The following is a 16,018-nucleotide window of genomic DNA, read 5'->3' as shown; positions in this document are numbered from 1 at the left end:
TTCGATAGCCCCACCCAGTGGCTCCCCTCCAGCTCTGCGGGTGCCCCTACTCCACAACCCGCAAGCCCCTCTACTGCGCCAGCCCTGGGCTCCCCCCCCCCAGCTCCTGCCCGGTGCCCTCACGGCCGACGCGACCGCCTCGGCCTAGGCCCAGGCCTCTGGGCCGGCTCCCTTCAGCTCTGGGCATGCCCCTCAGCGGACGGCAGGGCTGGGGAGGTCCAGGCGCGCGAGCACCTGCAGCGCGCGAACGCCCTAGGGCAAGGCCGCAGCCCATGGCTTCACGCCACTCCTCGAAAGAGAAAAAGACCCGCCCTCACCGCCCCACAGCCACTCTATGGCCAGGTCGCCCCCCCCGCCCCGTTTGGCCACTCACGGGCTGGCGCGTGCCCTAACGCTGGGCCGCGGCACAGGATTGGGGCCCGCGCCCCGCGTCTGGTGCCAGCTGCAACCCTGCTGCCCCTCGGCTACACTACCGGAGGGGGCGGGTGCGGCGGGGGCCCGGGCCGTGAGCAGGGTGCTCTGGCGCGGGTGTCAGGGGGGAGGGGGCGGGGCGCCCGCGAGCGTCGGTGGGAGCAGGGGGCGGGGGGGGGCGGGGGGTGAGGAGTGCCGCCCCCACATCCACTCCTCCCCCAACAACCCACCCCCTCCCTGTACACACCCTTCCCCCTGCATCCACACCCCCCATATACACCACCACCACCTCCATACACACCCCTCCCCCCATCCTCCCACATCCACCTGTCCTGTAGACACCCCTCCCCCATTCACCCCATCCTCACATCCACCTGTCCTGTGCACACCCCTCCCCATCACTCCTCCTGTACACACTGCAACATGCTTCCTGCCCCCCCCATACATCCTTTCTGTACCTACATTGCAACATCCCTTGCCCCCCCCCCTTCCACCTGTAGGCTCCTCCTCCCCCTCCCACATGCCAGGCTGATGCTGCCAGCTCTGATCCAGCCCAGGGATGGACCCTGACTGGCCCCAGGAGAAGGGTGATGGGAACACACCCTGTGTGGCTGAGAGGGGGTTAAGGGCTGTGGGTGCAGTCAGGTGTGTGGATGGGGTGAGTGTGCAGGGCACCCAAAGGGGCTGGGTGCAGAGGCCAGTGCTGGTGCCCGGGGCCGTGGGCAGAGAGATGTAGCTGCAGCTGGGTGTGTGCGTGCCAGGGGGAGCTGTGTACACAGACGCTGCACCGCCCTGTCCGGGCACGCAGGCTGCCAGGCCGCTTCCCAGCCCTCTGGCCCTGGGGGCAGCCCAGCCCTCGGCCTCAGGCCAAGCCGAGCCCAGCCTGGGGAGCAGCATGAGTGCAAGGAGCTTGGCTGGTATCAGAGCAGCTGGGGAACACAGTCTCCCAGCCAGGAGAGCACCCCCATGCTAGGACCAGCAGTGACCCAGAGACAAGAGCGCCCCCCCCATCCCATCCCATCCCATCCCTCTGAGCTCCTACCCAGCCATCACTCCTCTCAGAAGGCTGCCTGCACCCCAACTCCCAGCTCTGAGCCAGTGTCCTAGTCTCCCTGGCCCCCTTAGACTGTTCAGCCCCTTAGGAAGGCCAGCTCAGGGGGCAGGAAATGGGGCCCGGGCATAAAATCACAGGCAGATCCCAGCTCATCTTCTCCAGGCCCAGCGCTGGCTGGTGTGGGAGGGGGAACGGATGTGCCTGGTTCCTCCACCTCTCCTGGCAGGGCTGATGCCAACAATGTCTGGGGGGACCAGGGCAAGGTGCCCCCCATACTGGGTCCCAGGGCTGGCTGCAGCCCCTGGCACCAGCTATCAGAGGGAAGGGGTAGGGGTGGCAGGACTCCTGGGTCCCCCTTGGGGTAGTCAGAGCTCTGTGGGGGCAGGGAGCAGCTTGAGGATGGTCTCGGTGGGCAGATGGCACCCCCTGCTGGCACAGCACCAACCTGGCCAGCCACAGCCTGAATGAGGCCTGGGCAGATGGGGTGCGGAGGCTGGACATGCCTGTCGAGTCTCTCCCCCCAGCATCAGGGGGTTGGGTTTAAGATTGGGGGGGGGTAGATGAGCTGTGCCTAGCTCCTGCTATGAGCTGCGCTTAATCCCCTGCCCCCACCCCAACACTCCTCAATGCCCCATCCAGCTGCCCCCACCATGCTGGATCCCAGCCTCCCCCCCAAGAACCTGGCAACACTGAGCCAGGACGCTCTGGGACCAGCAATCCCTGCTCCTTCCAGCCTGGACCCATGGAGGGAGGGAGGCCAGCCAAGAGCCTTCAGGGGGTCTCCCCCGAGCAGACAATCCCAGGCCCTGCAAGTGGCTCCCCCCCAGAGCAAGCTGACCCTGATGTTCTGGGAGCCTGGGATTTGCCTCCCCAGAGCTGGCTGCACACCAAGGAGCTAGCAAGATGCAGCTGACAGCACCACCTAGTGGTGTGAGGTGCTATAGCCTGGGGCCCATCACAGGTTGGACTGATCCACAGGGCACAGCACCAGGGCTTGTGGGGGCAACGCTCGGGAGCCAGATGGGGACCCCCGCCGGGTCACCCAGACTCTGCCCAACCCCCACCAAATTAAGGATCAGACAGACACAAACCGACTCCTTTTCAAACTCTTACTTTAGTCACAAGCTTCTTGGATTCCCCCCCCCCCCCGCCCACCCCAAATATCCCCTTCCAATGGGGGAGAGGGGGGCGCCTTCACAGTAAACCAGATTCTCCACCTGCTGCCCTGAGCTCAATGCTGCTTGGTGAAGTATTCCTTGCTGTCCTTCACCGTAGGCTTGATGGTATCGCTCCCGGGTTGCCAGCCTGCCGGGCACACTGGAGAAAGCAAGGGAGGTGGGTTAGGAGACCAGAGCAGGGAGCAGGACATCCCTGCTTTGCATCCCCTCCCACCCCCACTTACTTTGCAGATGGGGAAAGTGAGGCAGAGCAAGGAAAACCTTGGTTTGATGCCAAGTCCTAGGCTAGTGTTCTAACTGCTAGGTAGCACTTCCTCTCCAGCTTGGAGGTCTGCCCAGGGCTGCATGGAGGTGCAAGCACCGGAGGTCCATGCATGGGGCTCTTGCCCACCCCTCCTGCCCAGCGTGGGGTGGGGGGAGGCATCTCTAACCCTTAGAGAGAAACTCCCCAGTATAAGCAGAGTCTGCAGTCAGCTTGAAACAGCTGGTGTGGAGAGCCCCTCACTCCCCCCCGCCCCCTGCCCCAGGGAATAAACTCAGACCTGCTGCCTCACCCCCCCAGCTGTGGGGCACTGCCCCATCTAGACACACTGCTGCAGCTGGGCCCTGCACTCCCCTAACCCAGCCTCAGCCTTCACCCCAGGGCCCTGAGAGCTCCCCCCAGAGCCCAGCCTCACCTTCCCCATGCGTGTCCGTGTACTGGAACGCCTGCACCAGACGCAGCACCTCCTCCACTGAGCGCCCCACCGGCAGGTCGTTGATCGTGATCTGCCGCAGGATGCCCTTGTCGTCAATGATAAACAGGCCCCTGTGGGGGAAGAGGGATCACACCCCAATTGAAGCCATGGATGGGGAAGCACAAGCCCCCCACCCACATAACATCTCAGATCTGTCATGGTGGGGATCCAGTCAGATCTGGGAGCCTGCAGCTTCCCCCAATGGATATGGGGCACCCCCACCTGACAACTGCATGCTCAGTACTAAGCAACAGCCCCCCAGGAAGCAGGGACACTCTCCCCACCCCACCGAATCTCTGGGTGCACGTCAGCACCAGAGATGGGAGAGCTCTAGCCCCACTCAGAGCGAGACCGGCTCCAGGGTGGTGATACCCAAGTGACCCCCACCCCCAGCCTGGTATCCCATGAGGCTCCTTCCATCTCTCCCTGCCCCATCCCGGTGTTCACTGTTTTCACACACTCCCCCGGCTCCCCGATCAGCATCCCGCTTGCCGGATGCACCCACCCTTCACTGGCCATGGGGGGGGTCGTTCGACATTGGCTGGCACTGCTGTGTGGGGAGCAGAACTCCAGTGGGGCCCCAAAACCACCACAGTGAGACCAGAGCGGGGCCTTAGCACAAGTACTGCCCCCCACCCCACCCAGAGCAGACCCCAGCAGTTCACCCCACAAGGGCTACCAGTCAGCCCCACACACCTGTAGGTGAGTCCCTCATCCTCCTTCAGCACCCCATAATCAGCGGCCATGCTGTGGGTCAGATCCGACAGCAGAGGGATGTTTATGGTGCCCAGCCCCCCTTCCTTCCGTGGGGTGTTCACCCTACCGGGAGACAAGGGGGTTAGTCCCACACTGTGGTACACCCCCAGTCCCAGCCATGGGGACCCCCAAATCCAGATCTGCCCCCAGCACTGGCTCCCCACTAGATGCAGCCACAGGACTGGCCTCAGGGCGTCGGGCACCATTTCCCACTCAGGGGGCACCTGGGGCAGAGCCCAGCCTGCAGCAGGTAAGTGGGCTCCAGCACCACCCCACCTTGTGCCAGACATCTGCTGGCTCGCAGCATCAGGGGCTGACGGGCAGCTGGTCCTGCCAGACTCTTCCCCCCGCCTCCCCCCCCAAACTACCAGACAGACATCCAGGTTAGATATTAAATCAAAGGATCTGAGACAGTGCTCAGACTGAGGGGGAGGCAGGAGTGGCACCAGGGTTTGGCTAGTGTTCTAACCACTAGGTAGCACTTCCTCTCCAGCTTGGAGGTCTGCCCAGGGCTGCATGGAGGTGCAAGCAGAATTCGGGGGGGGGGGCATTTTGTGCACTCCCCACGGGAGCTTCCTGTTCCACTCCCATCGTGCCACCGAAGGACCCTCCGCCGAAACGCCGCAGGCGACAGCGGCCGTCATTGAGCTGCTCATTTGCCTGCCGCTGTTTTCCACAGCACGTCGGCAGAAGGTCCTTCTTCGGCAGCGCTACGGGAGCAAAACCGGAAGCTCCCGCGCGCGCTGTGGGGAGCACACAAAATGCCGTTCCCTGAATCCTGGTGCCCTAGGGGAGAGCACCCCCACCACTGCAGACAAGTGCCAGATTAGCTGGCCACTCCCCACCCCCGTTATAGGCCTGTCTCTGGCTGGCCCCGGCCCCAGTGGCTAGGGGTGATAAGGCTGCTCTCATAGAGGGTGTCCCAGATAAAGCCAGTAAGGGCCGGGCCCACCCCACCCCACCCCACCGGGCCGGCTGGTAACGTTTGCTGTATTCTAGTCACAGCCAGGAGGGATGGACCCCACCCCGGCCCCACATCTGGGCGCATGGGGCTTTTTGAAAGCTCAGGAGGCATCTGAATTGGTCTGTGGGGCGGTTTCAACCCCTGGCGCCCAGGGGCTCTGACCCCTCTGGCCCTTCCCCGTCCCTAGGGGTACCAGCTCCAGCCGGGTTCAGGGACTGGACAGGCAGTTCCCCCCCACCCCAGCCAGCGGTGCCAGGCGCCTGTTGTGCAGGGCTGGCGAGATCCTGACCTCATGCTCATCAAGGGCCGAGGGGGTGTCTGGGGGGCATTTCGGTCACCGGCCTGGGACACTTCGGAAGGAGACAGAGACCCACAGCACGTGACAGATGGAAACCATGTTTCCCGATGCATTAGCCTGGGTCACGATCATAGCCAGCCCCCCACCCCATCATGTCTCATTCCCTGCCCCCCCAAGCCAGCCAGTCCCCCCCCCGGGGCCGGGTGGGAGCCGGCGCCCCCTGGAGAGGACAGGCCCCATGTCCCACTTCCACATTCGCAAGAAGGCGCCGGGTGGCATTTCGAAGCCCGTGTTTCTCTCCTCCCCAGGTTTGGCGGCGCTGATCGCCTGTTCCTGGTATGGAAACCAGATCGTGCAAGATTTCTACAACGTCTCGGTACCTATGAACGCCAAGTGAGTTGGGGGCTTCTCCCATGTGTGGCCCTAGGGGGCGCTGTGGAGCAGGGAGCAAGGCGGGGGGCTCAGCAGGGGGCGCTCTCCCCTGGCAGGCAGGGCTGGCCCCAGGGTGGCGCTAGGGGGCGCTGTGGGGCAGGGAGCAAGGTGGGGGGCTCAGCAGGGGGTGCTCTCCCCTGCAAGGCAGGGCTGGCCCCAGGGTGGCACTAGGGGGCGCTGTGGGGCAGGGAGCAAGGCAGGGGGCTCAGCAGGGGGCGCTCTCCCCTGGCAGGCAGGGCTGGCCCCAGGGCAGCACTAGGGGGGCACTGTGGGGCAGGGAGCGGGGTGGGGGTGCTCTCCCCTTGCCTCAATAGACTGTTTAACTGTGTATATATAACCAGCCGCTCCGCCCCAGATGTAGCTGCATCTTAAGGTTTCCTGACTCAAGGCAGGGCTATGGGGGAAAGGGGTGGGGCTGACCAGAACAGGGCGGGGCTAATATGGTGGACCATGAAGGCTCAGCAAAATTGGAGGTTGGGTGTGAGCGAGAGGGGGGCTCTGGGGTGGGGCCAGAAATGAGTTCAGGGTGTGGGAGGGGGCTCCAGACTGGGGCTGGGGGGGTGAGGGCTCCAGCTGAGGGTACATAATGTGGGGCTGGGGATAAGGGGTTGGGGTGCAGGACTGTGCTCTGGGCTGGGACCGAAGAGCTCAGAGGACAGGAGGGGGATCAGGGCAGTGGGTTGGGGGAGCAGGAGGGGGTTAGGGTGCAGGATCTGGGTGGTGCTTATCTCAAGCAGTTCCTGGAAGCTGTAGTGTGCTGTCTGGTCCACAGGTGCCACCTCTGCAGCTCCCATTGGCTGCAGTTCCTGGCCAATGGGTGCTGCAGAGCCAGCACTTGGGGCAGGGCCAGCACACAGAGCCCCCAGCTGCCCCTATGCATAGGAGCTGGAGGGGGGGACATTCCACTGCTTCTGGGAGTCACGCAGCACCACAGCACATGCCGAGCAGCAGATTAAAATGTCTGAAGGGCCAGATGTGGCCTCCGGGCTGTAGTTTGCCTGCCCCTGCTCGAGAAGCTGTGACCTGTTCCCCATCGCCATGCAGGCAGACAGAGTCTGGCAGAATCCCCTGTAGAGTGCCCCAGTATTCATGGATGCACAGAATGTCCTGCTAATACAATACCAGCAGGGGATGCTGTGAGGAGCAGGGCAGGAGCACTGGCTGTGGGGGGCACTCCCAGCAGCTCCACTCCCAGTGTCTCATCAGGGGAGCTGCAGGGCCCCCCCGTTAGGAGAGGCTAATGGCAGAGCCTTCAGCACGTCTCTCACCTTCGTAGTCGGAGAGTTTGATCTCTTTGAAGGCTCCATCCACCACGGCCGTGGCGTGGAAGCCTGGGGCTGGTTTGCCAACTTGAGCCTTACCGGAAGCCATGTCCTGCAAGAGAAGCCGGGGCTCAGGACGGGTGGCACTGGTTAGTGGGCCTTGCCAGTAACCGTGAGGAGATTCTCCCATTCTCTGCAGCAATGGGGGTAGCCTGGAGATGGACCAGGGGGTCCTGACTTCCAGGAGGTCTCACAGCACCAGCCCCTGGATTTCTGATACCAGCTCTCAGACCAGTCCCAATATCAACTCCCCCTCCCAGTCCACCCCAATCATCTCCTTCTCAGCTCCAATCTGGGTGATCAGACGATCCCAGCTCCAAGCCCCCAGTCACACAAGAGTCACTCACATCCCACGGCTCGGATCACACCAGCTGTTCTGGGTTGGCATTGAGAATGGTAGACCCAGCAGGCATCCCCCCCACCCCAGCACAGGTATAACCCAGGTACTGCTGAGCTCATGTACGGCAGAGATCTTTTGGGGGAGGGCAGAAGGATGGCAGCATCGCCTCTCCAGGTGCAGACAGGCACAGCTGTGCCCATGTGAACCCACCAAGCCCACCACCACCACAATTAACCAGCTCACCCCTCTTAGCCTCCTGTATGTGAGCAGCACTTGATACAAACAAAGCTCTTTTCACCCCCCAAACTCGTGCAAGTCAATGACACTAATCGGTGATTTGGCAAACCGGGTCAGTGCAAAGCTAGGGATAGAGAACCCAGGAGTTCTGACTCCTTGCCCACCAAGCCCCCCTCTCCTCCCCTCGCTGGGTGTCGAACCCAGGAGTCCTGCCTCCCAGCACTCCACACTGACAGCATCGAAAGCAACAGTCCTGCTTTCTGTCTGCTCAAACAGAATGGACTGAACAGGATGCCCCCGAGCTCCCATTATTTTAAACAGGACCTTGGTTAATTTCAGCTCAGAGACCTGGAAATTTATGGCTTTGCTGCGGGATGAGGCCGGCTAAGCCAGCAGGGAAGAGATACGGGCTGGCAAGAATTTTACTGGGTTTTGCTTCTGTGGCTGTACAGCACCAAGCACACGGGGAGGGGGCTCTTCTCGCTACCATGAGTGAGCAGACACCACAAGCAAGAGCACAGAGCCATCACAGGACACAGCTCTGCTTGGGGGTCTTTTTGGACAAGAGCCGCCCTACTTGGGGTGGATAGAATTCCCCCAAAAGGACTCCAAGCAATAGGGAGTTTTGCCCTAGTGTCACTGGGGGAAAAGCACTTTCTCCCTCCATTGTTAGCCTCCACCCCAGAGGCAGCTGCACCCCAAGGCAGTTTGCCCAGCACCCAGGATTCGCCATCACAGTGCAAGCTAACAGTCAGCAAGCGAATCTTCAGAGCTGAAAGCAGGTTGGGGTCTAGTGATCTGGGTTCTGTCCCTGGCTGGCCCCCGTGAGGTACTTTTCGGCAAGACACTTTCAGCTTCATGCCTCAGTTCTGGCTCCTGCCTGTCCTCCTGTAAACACTGCAGGGCAGGGACCACGTCTCACTAGGTGTCTGTGGAGCATCTGACACTACAGGGCCTCTGCTTCCAGCATGGGGATCTCCGCTCAGCTGTGATGAGGCCACCTTGGCAGGCGCAGGGCCACCTCTCAGCAACGGGACAAGTAAAGACGCTCTGCCTCCAGCTGCAATTTTTTACAAGCCACCTGAAGTCGCTTAGTTCCCTACCCCCTTTAAAGTTGTGCTAAACTGGCTTCGCTCAACAGTGCCAAAGCAGGACATGAAGGGAACTCGCTGGACAAACCCCCAAGCACAAATTAAGACCCACAAGCCAGATCGCCTCAATGCTACTGTCTGGAAAGTCCTGAAGAGCACAAGGCAAAGGTAAAATGCTCCCAGCACAGGAAGGCAGCTGTTCACAGCAGGGCACATACCAGGACAGTAAGGAATTAGACAGCAGCTTAAAATTCACCTTGCTAGGGCCTTGCTGACAGCTCAGCCTCTCTTTCAGCCCCACAATTGTTTCCAGGAGTGCAAGATGGAGATACTCCCCTCATAACCGTTTTTCCCCCATCCAGCCACTTGGGAAAGTTACACAGCCCCCAGGGCTCAAAGTTAACCCACTAGCACCACCAAGGAAAACCCTGAGGCACCATTACACTGGTTGGCACCTCACCTGCTGGAAGAGGTCAGGAGCTGGCCCATAAGTTAAGGCAAGAGAGAGGCACCCAGGACGAGTCAGGATCCACACCTCGCCTCACCACCCCCGCCCCGGTACTTTCCAAACCACAAAGGATGGAGCTGCTGGGACCAGAGAGGCAGTGAAGCATCGCGGCTGCAGCCTAGCTGGGGCCCCACCAAAAACAGCAGCACCTTTGAAAGCAAAAATAGGCAGCAGAGACGGGGGGCGGAGGAGGGATTGGACAAAAGGCCCCTTTGGCATTGCCAGGCCCTAGCACGAAACACCCCCCCCGCTTGGCTCCTCCTGCAAGGCCTGCGGGATTTGCAAGAGGGTAAAGCAGCCCCCGGAGGCAGGGGAGCACGTAACCTTCCCCACCCCAGGTCTGCTTCAGAGCAGCCACTTTGCAAGAGAGCAGCTGCAGGCCCGGGGGTTAGAAGCGCCCCCGGGCCCTGAGCCCCCCCAAGCGGGCCCGGCCCTGCAGGGCACGGCCAGGAGCGCACAGCACAAACGCACCCACCTTGTCGCTGCACGAACCCACAACAAACCCTGCCTCTTCCTCCGCGGCGCGTGCACAGCTCCCCTGCAGCCGGCTCTTATAGCCCCCCCTCCCCCTCCACGCCCCCCCGCCGCGGGCTGGTCCATTTGGAGCAGAGAGAGGGGGGAGGTAAAGACTAGATAAAGCCCGGTGTGGGGCAGGGATTAGACCTCCAAGGCGACTCCCCGCATTGCTCGTGGGGGTGGAGATTCTGGGGGGGCCCTAGAATTGCACAGGGAGGCAGGACTACGGCCCCCCCCTGCATTGCAGAGAGGGGGGCAGAGTTATGGGCTCTCCTTGCATTGCACAGAGGAGGGACAGTCAGGGCCATGTATGGGCCCCCCTGTGTTGCAGAGTGGGGTGGGCTATGGCCCCCCCAGTATTGCACAGAAGGGGGTGGGGCCAACAGTCGTGTGCTACAGCGCAGGCGAGAGGGGGTTGCAATGCTGCCCTGGAGGAACCCCACAGCCCATGTCGGGGAGGCTCCCTAGGAGACTGGGGCCAAGCTCTGGCCTGAGCTGGGTTTATTTATCACTCATGACCCTGCTGAGTCCGTTTATGTTTACTCTCTTGCCTTCCGCGGTGGGGAGTTTCACAGCCCCACGTGCCTCAGTTTCCCCACTGGTGTAATGATCCCGAGCCTCTGAGGCTTCCGGAGGGTCGGCAGGGCTGGGGAATTAGGGCATAATTATTAGGACTGTTCCTTAGGGTTTGTTTATGGCTTTATAAATGGCCTTGTGAACTGTACTGGATTTTACCCATGGACATGCCCCTGAGCCCACAGAACCCCCACCAAAGGCCCCCTAACCACCCCATACAGCCCCCCTGCTTCACTCCTAAATGCACAACCACAGGTGGGGGAATGTGGGAATGGGAGGGACATGGGTGGGGCCTTTGCCCTCAAGGGACATGGGCTCAGATCCAATCGCAGGGGCTTCAGAGCCTGGTTCTTAGAGGTTTCTAATCGAATCTGTGGAGCTGGTGGGAGATCAGTGGCTGCTCTTGGAAAGAGGCAATGAATGACTAATTCCAAGGTGATGCAATGAATCTGGTATAAATGGACCCAGGAGTCCTGACACTCACACCTCCCTCCCCACCCCCAGCCAGGGATAGAACCCAGGAGTCCTGCCCCCCAACCCCCTCCTGCTCTAACCACTAGACCCCACTTCCCTCCCAGAGCTGGGATAGAAGCCAGGAGTCCTGACCTCTGACCTCCAACCCCAGACGTGGGGCTTCCCCTCCCCTAGGACTACAACTCCCAGGCGTCAGTGCGAGGCCGGCTCCGCCCCTGGGCAGGGCTCGGGGCCTCCGCGCGCGGAACATGGACCTGGGGGAGTTCGAGCGGGACAACGCGGGCAGCTGTCGCCTGAGCTCCCCCGTGCCCGAGCTGTGCAGGGCCGGGCCCTGCTGCCTGGGCATCGATGAGGCCGGCAGGGGGCCCGTGCTGGGTACGGGGGGGAAAGCCCAGCATTGCACGGGGGGCTGGGCAGGGGGACCCCCAGCATTGCACGGTGGGAGGGGCGGGGAGACCCCCAGCATTGCACGGGGAGCTGGGCAGGGGGACCCCCAGCATTGCACGGTGGGAGGGGCGGGGAGACCCCCAGCATTGCACGGGGGGCTGGGCAGGGGGACCCCCAGCATTGCACGGTGGGAGGGGCGGGGAGACCCCCAGCATTGCACGGGGGGCTGGGCAGGGGGACCCCCAGCATTGCACGGTGGGAGGGGCGGGGAGACCCCCAGCATTGCACGGGGAGCTGGGCAGGGGGACCCCCAGCATTGCACGGTGGGAGACCCCCAGCATTGCACGGGGGGAGGGACAGAGGAGAGCCCCCATCATTGCGTGGAGCAGGGACCCCCCAGCGTTGCATAGGGGTGGGGATAGGGGACCCCCATTACTGAGTGATAGGGGAGGGACCCTTCTTCTCTGTGCTTCTGAAGGGGGAGCTCCCGGTACAGTGAGGAGGGGGTGCTGGGTGAGGGGGCACAAGGCATCTCACAGGATTCCCCCCCCGCAACTCCCTTCTGGGGGGATGGGTCTACCTGCCCTAGGGGAGAAGAGCTTGGAGCCCCATAACTGGCAAGGGGGTTAGATGGGCCCTGTCCAGGGCAGGGCTGATCCCCTCGCCAGTGCTGTGGGTGGCAGTTGCGGAGGAGGAGGCTTTTGCACCAGCTGGATCGGGCTAGGCTGCCCCCCCCCATCTGTGCCTCTGCTTCCCCTCCCAGGTCCTATGGTCTATGCTGTGTGTTACTGCTCGTTGGCCAGGCAGAAGGAGCTGGGAGCTCTGAAGATGGCGGGTAAGGACAAGGGATCGTGGGAGTAGGGAGGCTGAATTTCCACCCTGGCCTCCTGTGATTCCCCCCCAGGGGAGGGGGCCAGGGATCTCGGGGGGGGAGCACTGACAGCACCAGGGGGGTGTCTGGAGAGCTGAGGCTTGGGGGATGGAGCTGCAGTGGGGTGGAGGAGGGCAGGGGGAATATGGATCTGCATGAGGGCAGGGGATGGGGACAGCAGGGGTGTAAAGGCCCCATAGAGGGAACGTTGGATCATGAGGGTCCCCGTCCCCCTCCAAGATCTCACGGAAGCCTGAGGCTTCCTCTAGTAGCTGACCCTAGTGTCCCCCCTCCGTCCCCGCTCCCAGACTCGAAGACGCTGACAGAGGCCGAGCGGGAGCAGCTGTTTCGGACGCTGGACCGGTCCAGGGACTTCGTGGGCTGGGCCCTGCACATCCTTTCGCCCAACCTCATCAGCACCAGCATGCAGCAGCGGTGAGAGCCCCGGGTCACTGGTGCCCCCTAGTGGGGAAAGGCCCCCTGTCCCATTTCCCCCCTGAGCCAGCCAACCAGGCCCCCCAGCCTGGGGCCGAATCAGCCAGTGCCCCCTAGAGGGGAAAGGCTCCGTGTCCCCCTTCCCCACTCCTGTTAACCTTAGGCGCCGGATCCCTGTGTGAGTGAGGCAGCTGGAGAGTCTCGAGGGGGTTGCTCTGTGTCTGTGCAGCGCCTGGCCCAGTGGGGCCTGGGTCTGTGGCTGGTAAATACTAACCCCTCTCCTCTCCGGGCCAGGGCGAAATACAACCTCAACGCCCTGTCCCACGACACGGCCATCGGGCTGATACAGCACGTGCTGGATGCAGGAGTGCAGGTGGCAGAGGTGAGCCAGCGCAGTCTTTTTTTACCCCTGACCTCAGTTTCCCCATGGAGCAGATTTCTGTCCGCAGGGTGCCCTGATCACAGGCTCAGTCAGGGTTGGCAAAGGGGACCATTGTGGGCATAGCGCTGACATGCACCCTTCCTCCCCCCACTTCCCGCCAGCCTCCCCGTGCCTCAGTTTCTTTATACAACAACAGGGCAGCCGCCTCCCCATGTGGTGCCTTGATCCCAGCACTAGGTTTAGCGGGTGGAGTGGGAGGGGACCTGACACCGCCGCCCTCACACCTCTTGCGGGGTCCCCCCATCCCTGGCAGGTCTTTGTGGACACGGTGGGGCCGGCGGAGAAGTACCAGGAGAAGCTGAAGCGGCGCTTTCCAGAGCTCGAGGTGACCGTGAGGCCGAAGGCTGATTCCCTGTTCCCCATCGTCAGTGCGGCCAGCATCTGTGCCAAGGTGAGGCTTTGGGGTCCCCCCTCTTCAGGGGGCCCGGTGGGGAATGGGCTGGATCTTCCTGTGTGCTGAGGAGTCACCAGGCCCCCTGCCCTCCTCGGAGCAGTGGACCTGGGTGGGTCTGCGGAATATGGAGACACCCCAGCTCCACTTACCAGGGTGTTATTGGGATCCGCTGGGCGAATTAATGAGGGTGTTCCATTGGGCCTCCCTCAATCGGCTCCACACTGGGGGATTCATCCTCACTTCCTGTCCCAAATGCTGCACGGCGGTTCAACAGCCATTGCGTCCCTCCCCAGAGGCGGCTGCACCTCAGTACCAGGCGACGGATCCCTGCAGAAACAGCCTGGCGCTGGGGGCGATGTTCCTAGCGGCACCGCCCTGAGCCGACTCCTGTCTGCGTTGGCAGGTGGCGCGGGATCGTGCTGTGAAGAACTGGATGTTCCCGGAGGATCTGGGGGATGTGAGGATGGAGTATGGGTCTGGGTACCCCAATGGTAAATGACATCCCCCCCAACCCCCTGTGAAATCTCAGGGTCAGTGGTAGGTCTGACCACAAGGTGGAGCTATTTGCTTATGTACGAGCTGATGACAAATGGATGCTGCCCCGTGGGCCCATCTAGCCCGGTATCCTGCCCCCTTCTGCGATTACACCAGCTCCTACTGTTGTGTTGTGTTGTGTTCACTTCCACTCATCAGAGGGCCCGTGTGACCTAGGATCTGCTCCCGGCTTTCCCTGGATCCTCCCGTCCTGGATCTTGCATTGCCTAGGGGTGGGGGCTGCGTGGCTCCAAGCCCCCTCCCAGCCCCTTGGGATTTGGACTTCCTTTAACCCCCTCGGCTGCATTGGGCTGGATTTCTGATCTGCCTTCCTGAGACCGAGCCAGAAGCTAAGTGACATGCTGAGGTCGTGGGGGACGTGCTGAGGCAGTGGTGGAACTGGGGATAGAAGCCAGGAGTCCTGGCTCCCAGCCCCCCTGCTCTAACCACTAGACCCCCCCTCCCAGAGCCAGGATAGAACTCAGGAGTCCTGGCTCCCAGCCACTCTGCTCTAACCACTAAACCCCCCTCCCAGAGCCAGGAATACGGCCCAGGAGTCCTGAGTGGTTGGAAAGCTGTCAGGTACCCCCATTTGCAGTCAGGGAGGTGGAGTGGGGAGAGTGTCCGTGGCTGGTGCATTTGTCCCCACCCCGACTTTCATCTCCCCCTCCGCTGCCCGTCCCCCAGATCCCAAGACCAAGGAGTGGCTGGCGCAGTGCCTGGACCCTGTGTTCGGGTATCCGCAGTTCGTGCGTTTCAGCTGGAGCACGGCCCAGACCATCCTGGAGAGCAAGGCCGTGCCCGTGCGCTGGTAGGTGACGGGGGCGGGGGGGCGGGACTGAGGGTACCAATCTGTTAGGTCCCTGCAGGGGGCCTGACCTCAGTCTGACCCCTCCCCCCCCAGTTGGGTCCCTGCCCCCTACCTGGCAGCGATGGGCTCTAACGAGCTCCTGGGCCCGTGGGCACCATTCATAGTGGCTCAGAGGAGCTGGCTCCAATGCCGAGCAACAGCCCTGCCATCCCTGATTATGCCCCTGCTGCCCCCTGGGCCCTGCCAGCACGCTGCTGTCGGGGGGCTTCCGCTGCCCTCGTCCCTGCATGCGTCGAGGGTGCTGGGCTCAGCTCCCTTCCCGCTCTGGGGTCCCCTCAGCACCCTACATCCATGTGTGGGATAGGGGAACCCCAGGGGACTGCACTGGGGGCAGCCTAGTTCAGTGCCTCCCGGGCCTGGCGCCTCCCCTTCCCAGGCACAACTTAGTCAGCTGTCTGGATGCCAGGACAGCTGGGTGTGGATCCCTCCCAAGGAGCGATGGCAGAAGAGATGAGGGTTATGGGACTCTGCACCCCCTCAGACTCAGTATGGAGGGGACCTGCCCCATGCTGTTCATTATCTTCCTGTGCAGGCTCACAGCCCCCACCCCTCACCCCAGAGGTGGCTGCATCTCAGTGCTGGGCCAGGGATCCCTGTATACACAGGACCAGAGTAGACACCAACTGAGCTCAGCACCCCGGCCGACTCTGCCCTCCCTCCCCTCCCAGCCCGCTCTGGCACCTGCCTCCGCCCTGGCACCCTGTCTGTGTGTGGAGAAGAGCTGAGATGCCAGGGCCCTGTTCATTTCTTATTCCCTCCCCAGGGATGACAGTGAGGACAACCCGGGACAGAAGGGCACCCGCTCCGTCCTGTCCTTCTTTGCCCGCAAAGAGTCTTCCAAACGCCAGCCCCACCGCTTCTTCCACGAGTGCAAGCTGGAGACAGTGACTGGGCTGTAGCGGGCACCAGGGGGTGGAGGGCTGGCCCCATGCCCCCCAGCTGGCCCCATGCCCCCTCAAGTCAGTGAGAACTTTTGACGCGCAGTGTCTGGGACTGTGTTTAATTCTGATGCCAGCAGATCTGAGCCACCCTCTCCAGGGGCTGGGAGGAGCCAAGCTGTAAAGGGGGCTTTTAGGAACCAGCTGTCCCAGTCTCGCTGGTGCCTCCTTGCTGTGGATTCCCCAATTTTACCCACTTTGTTTTAGTTAATAAAACATTTTGAAAAGTCTCTGAGGTTTGTAACAGGTCTG

At 62.2% G+C, this 16,018-nt stretch overlaps 2 protein-coding genes across 3 annotated transcripts; one reads left to right on the top strand and one right to left on the bottom strand.

Annotated features, from left to right (window-relative positions):
• Positions 1-2,563: 2,563 nt before the first annotated feature.
• On the bottom strand, positions 2,564-9,881 carry PRDX2 (peroxiredoxin 2). The gene is made up of 5 exons (XM_075061210.1): positions 9,804-9,881; positions 7,062-7,204; positions 4,077-4,592; positions 3,321-3,451; positions 2,564-2,782 (listed from the first exon to the last, which is right to left on the bottom strand). The coding sequence occupies exons 2-5, from the start codon at positions 7,199-7,201 to the stop codon at positions 2,697-2,699; spliced, it is 873 nt and encodes a 290-aa protein (XP_074917311.1). The 5' UTR covers positions 7,202-7,204; positions 9,804-9,881; the 3' UTR covers positions 2,564-2,696.
• A 1,221-nt stretch (positions 9,882-11,102) lies between these two features.
• On the top strand, positions 11,103-15,996 carry RNASEH2A (ribonuclease H2 subunit A). 2 transcript variants are annotated; one of them, XM_032768154.2, is made up of 8 exons: positions 11,103-11,269; positions 12,045-12,116; positions 12,461-12,587; positions 12,882-12,969; positions 13,283-13,420; positions 13,827-13,914; positions 14,645-14,768; positions 15,592-15,996. In XM_032768154.2, exons 1-8 carry the CDS (start codon positions 11,143-11,145, stop codon positions 15,725-15,727), a joined length of 900 nt encoding a protein of 299 aa, XP_032624045.1. In that variant the 5' UTR covers positions 11,103-11,142; the 3' UTR covers positions 15,728-15,996. The 2 variants fall into 2 exon arrangements, with proteins under 2 accessions (XP_032624045.1, XP_032624044.1); XM_032768153.2 differs by lacking the exon at positions 11,103-11,269 and having other exon boundaries at positions 11,686-12,116.
• The last annotated feature ends 22 nt before the right edge of the window (positions 15,997-16,018 follow it).

The sequence above is a fragment of the Chelonoidis abingdonii genome, chromosome 26, assembly GCF_003597395.2.
Source record: "Chelonoidis abingdonii isolate Lonesome George chromosome 26, CheloAbing_2.0, whole genome shotgun sequence".
Classification (NCBI taxonomy): Eukaryota; Metazoa; Chordata; order Testudines; family Testudinidae; genus Chelonoidis; species Chelonoidis abingdonii.
The sequence above is the reverse complement of the archived record's forward strand: the minus strand, read 5'-3'. Positions and strand labels throughout refer to the sequence as shown.

Bases quoted from the DNA above. Each gene is read 5' to 3' on its own strand.
- PRDX2 (XM_075061210.1), bottom strand. From the start codon at position 7,201: ATGGCTTCCGGTAAGGCTCAAGTTGGCAAACCAGCCCCAGGCTTCCAC. The intron at 3,452-4,076 runs GTGTGTGGGGCT...CTTCCCCCACAG, and splicing joins GATGAGGGACTCACCTACAG to GGGCCTGTTTATCATTGACG. The intron at 2,783-3,320 runs GTGAGGCTGGGC...TGCTTTCTCCAG, and splicing joins CACGGACACGCATGGGGAAG to TGTGCCCGGCAGGCTGGCAA.
- RNASEH2A (XM_032768153.2), top strand. From the start codon at position 11,912: ATGGGCCCTGTCCAGGGCAGGGCTGATCCCCTCGCCAGTGCTGTGGGT. The intron at 12,117-12,460 runs GTAAGGACAAGG...CCCCGCTCCCAG, and splicing joins GGGAGCTCTGAAGATGGCGG to ACTCGAAGACGCTGACAGAG. The intron at 12,970-13,282 runs GTGAGCCAGCGC...CATCCCTGGCAG, and splicing joins CAGGAGTGCAGGTGGCAGAG to GTCTTTGTGGACACGGTGGG.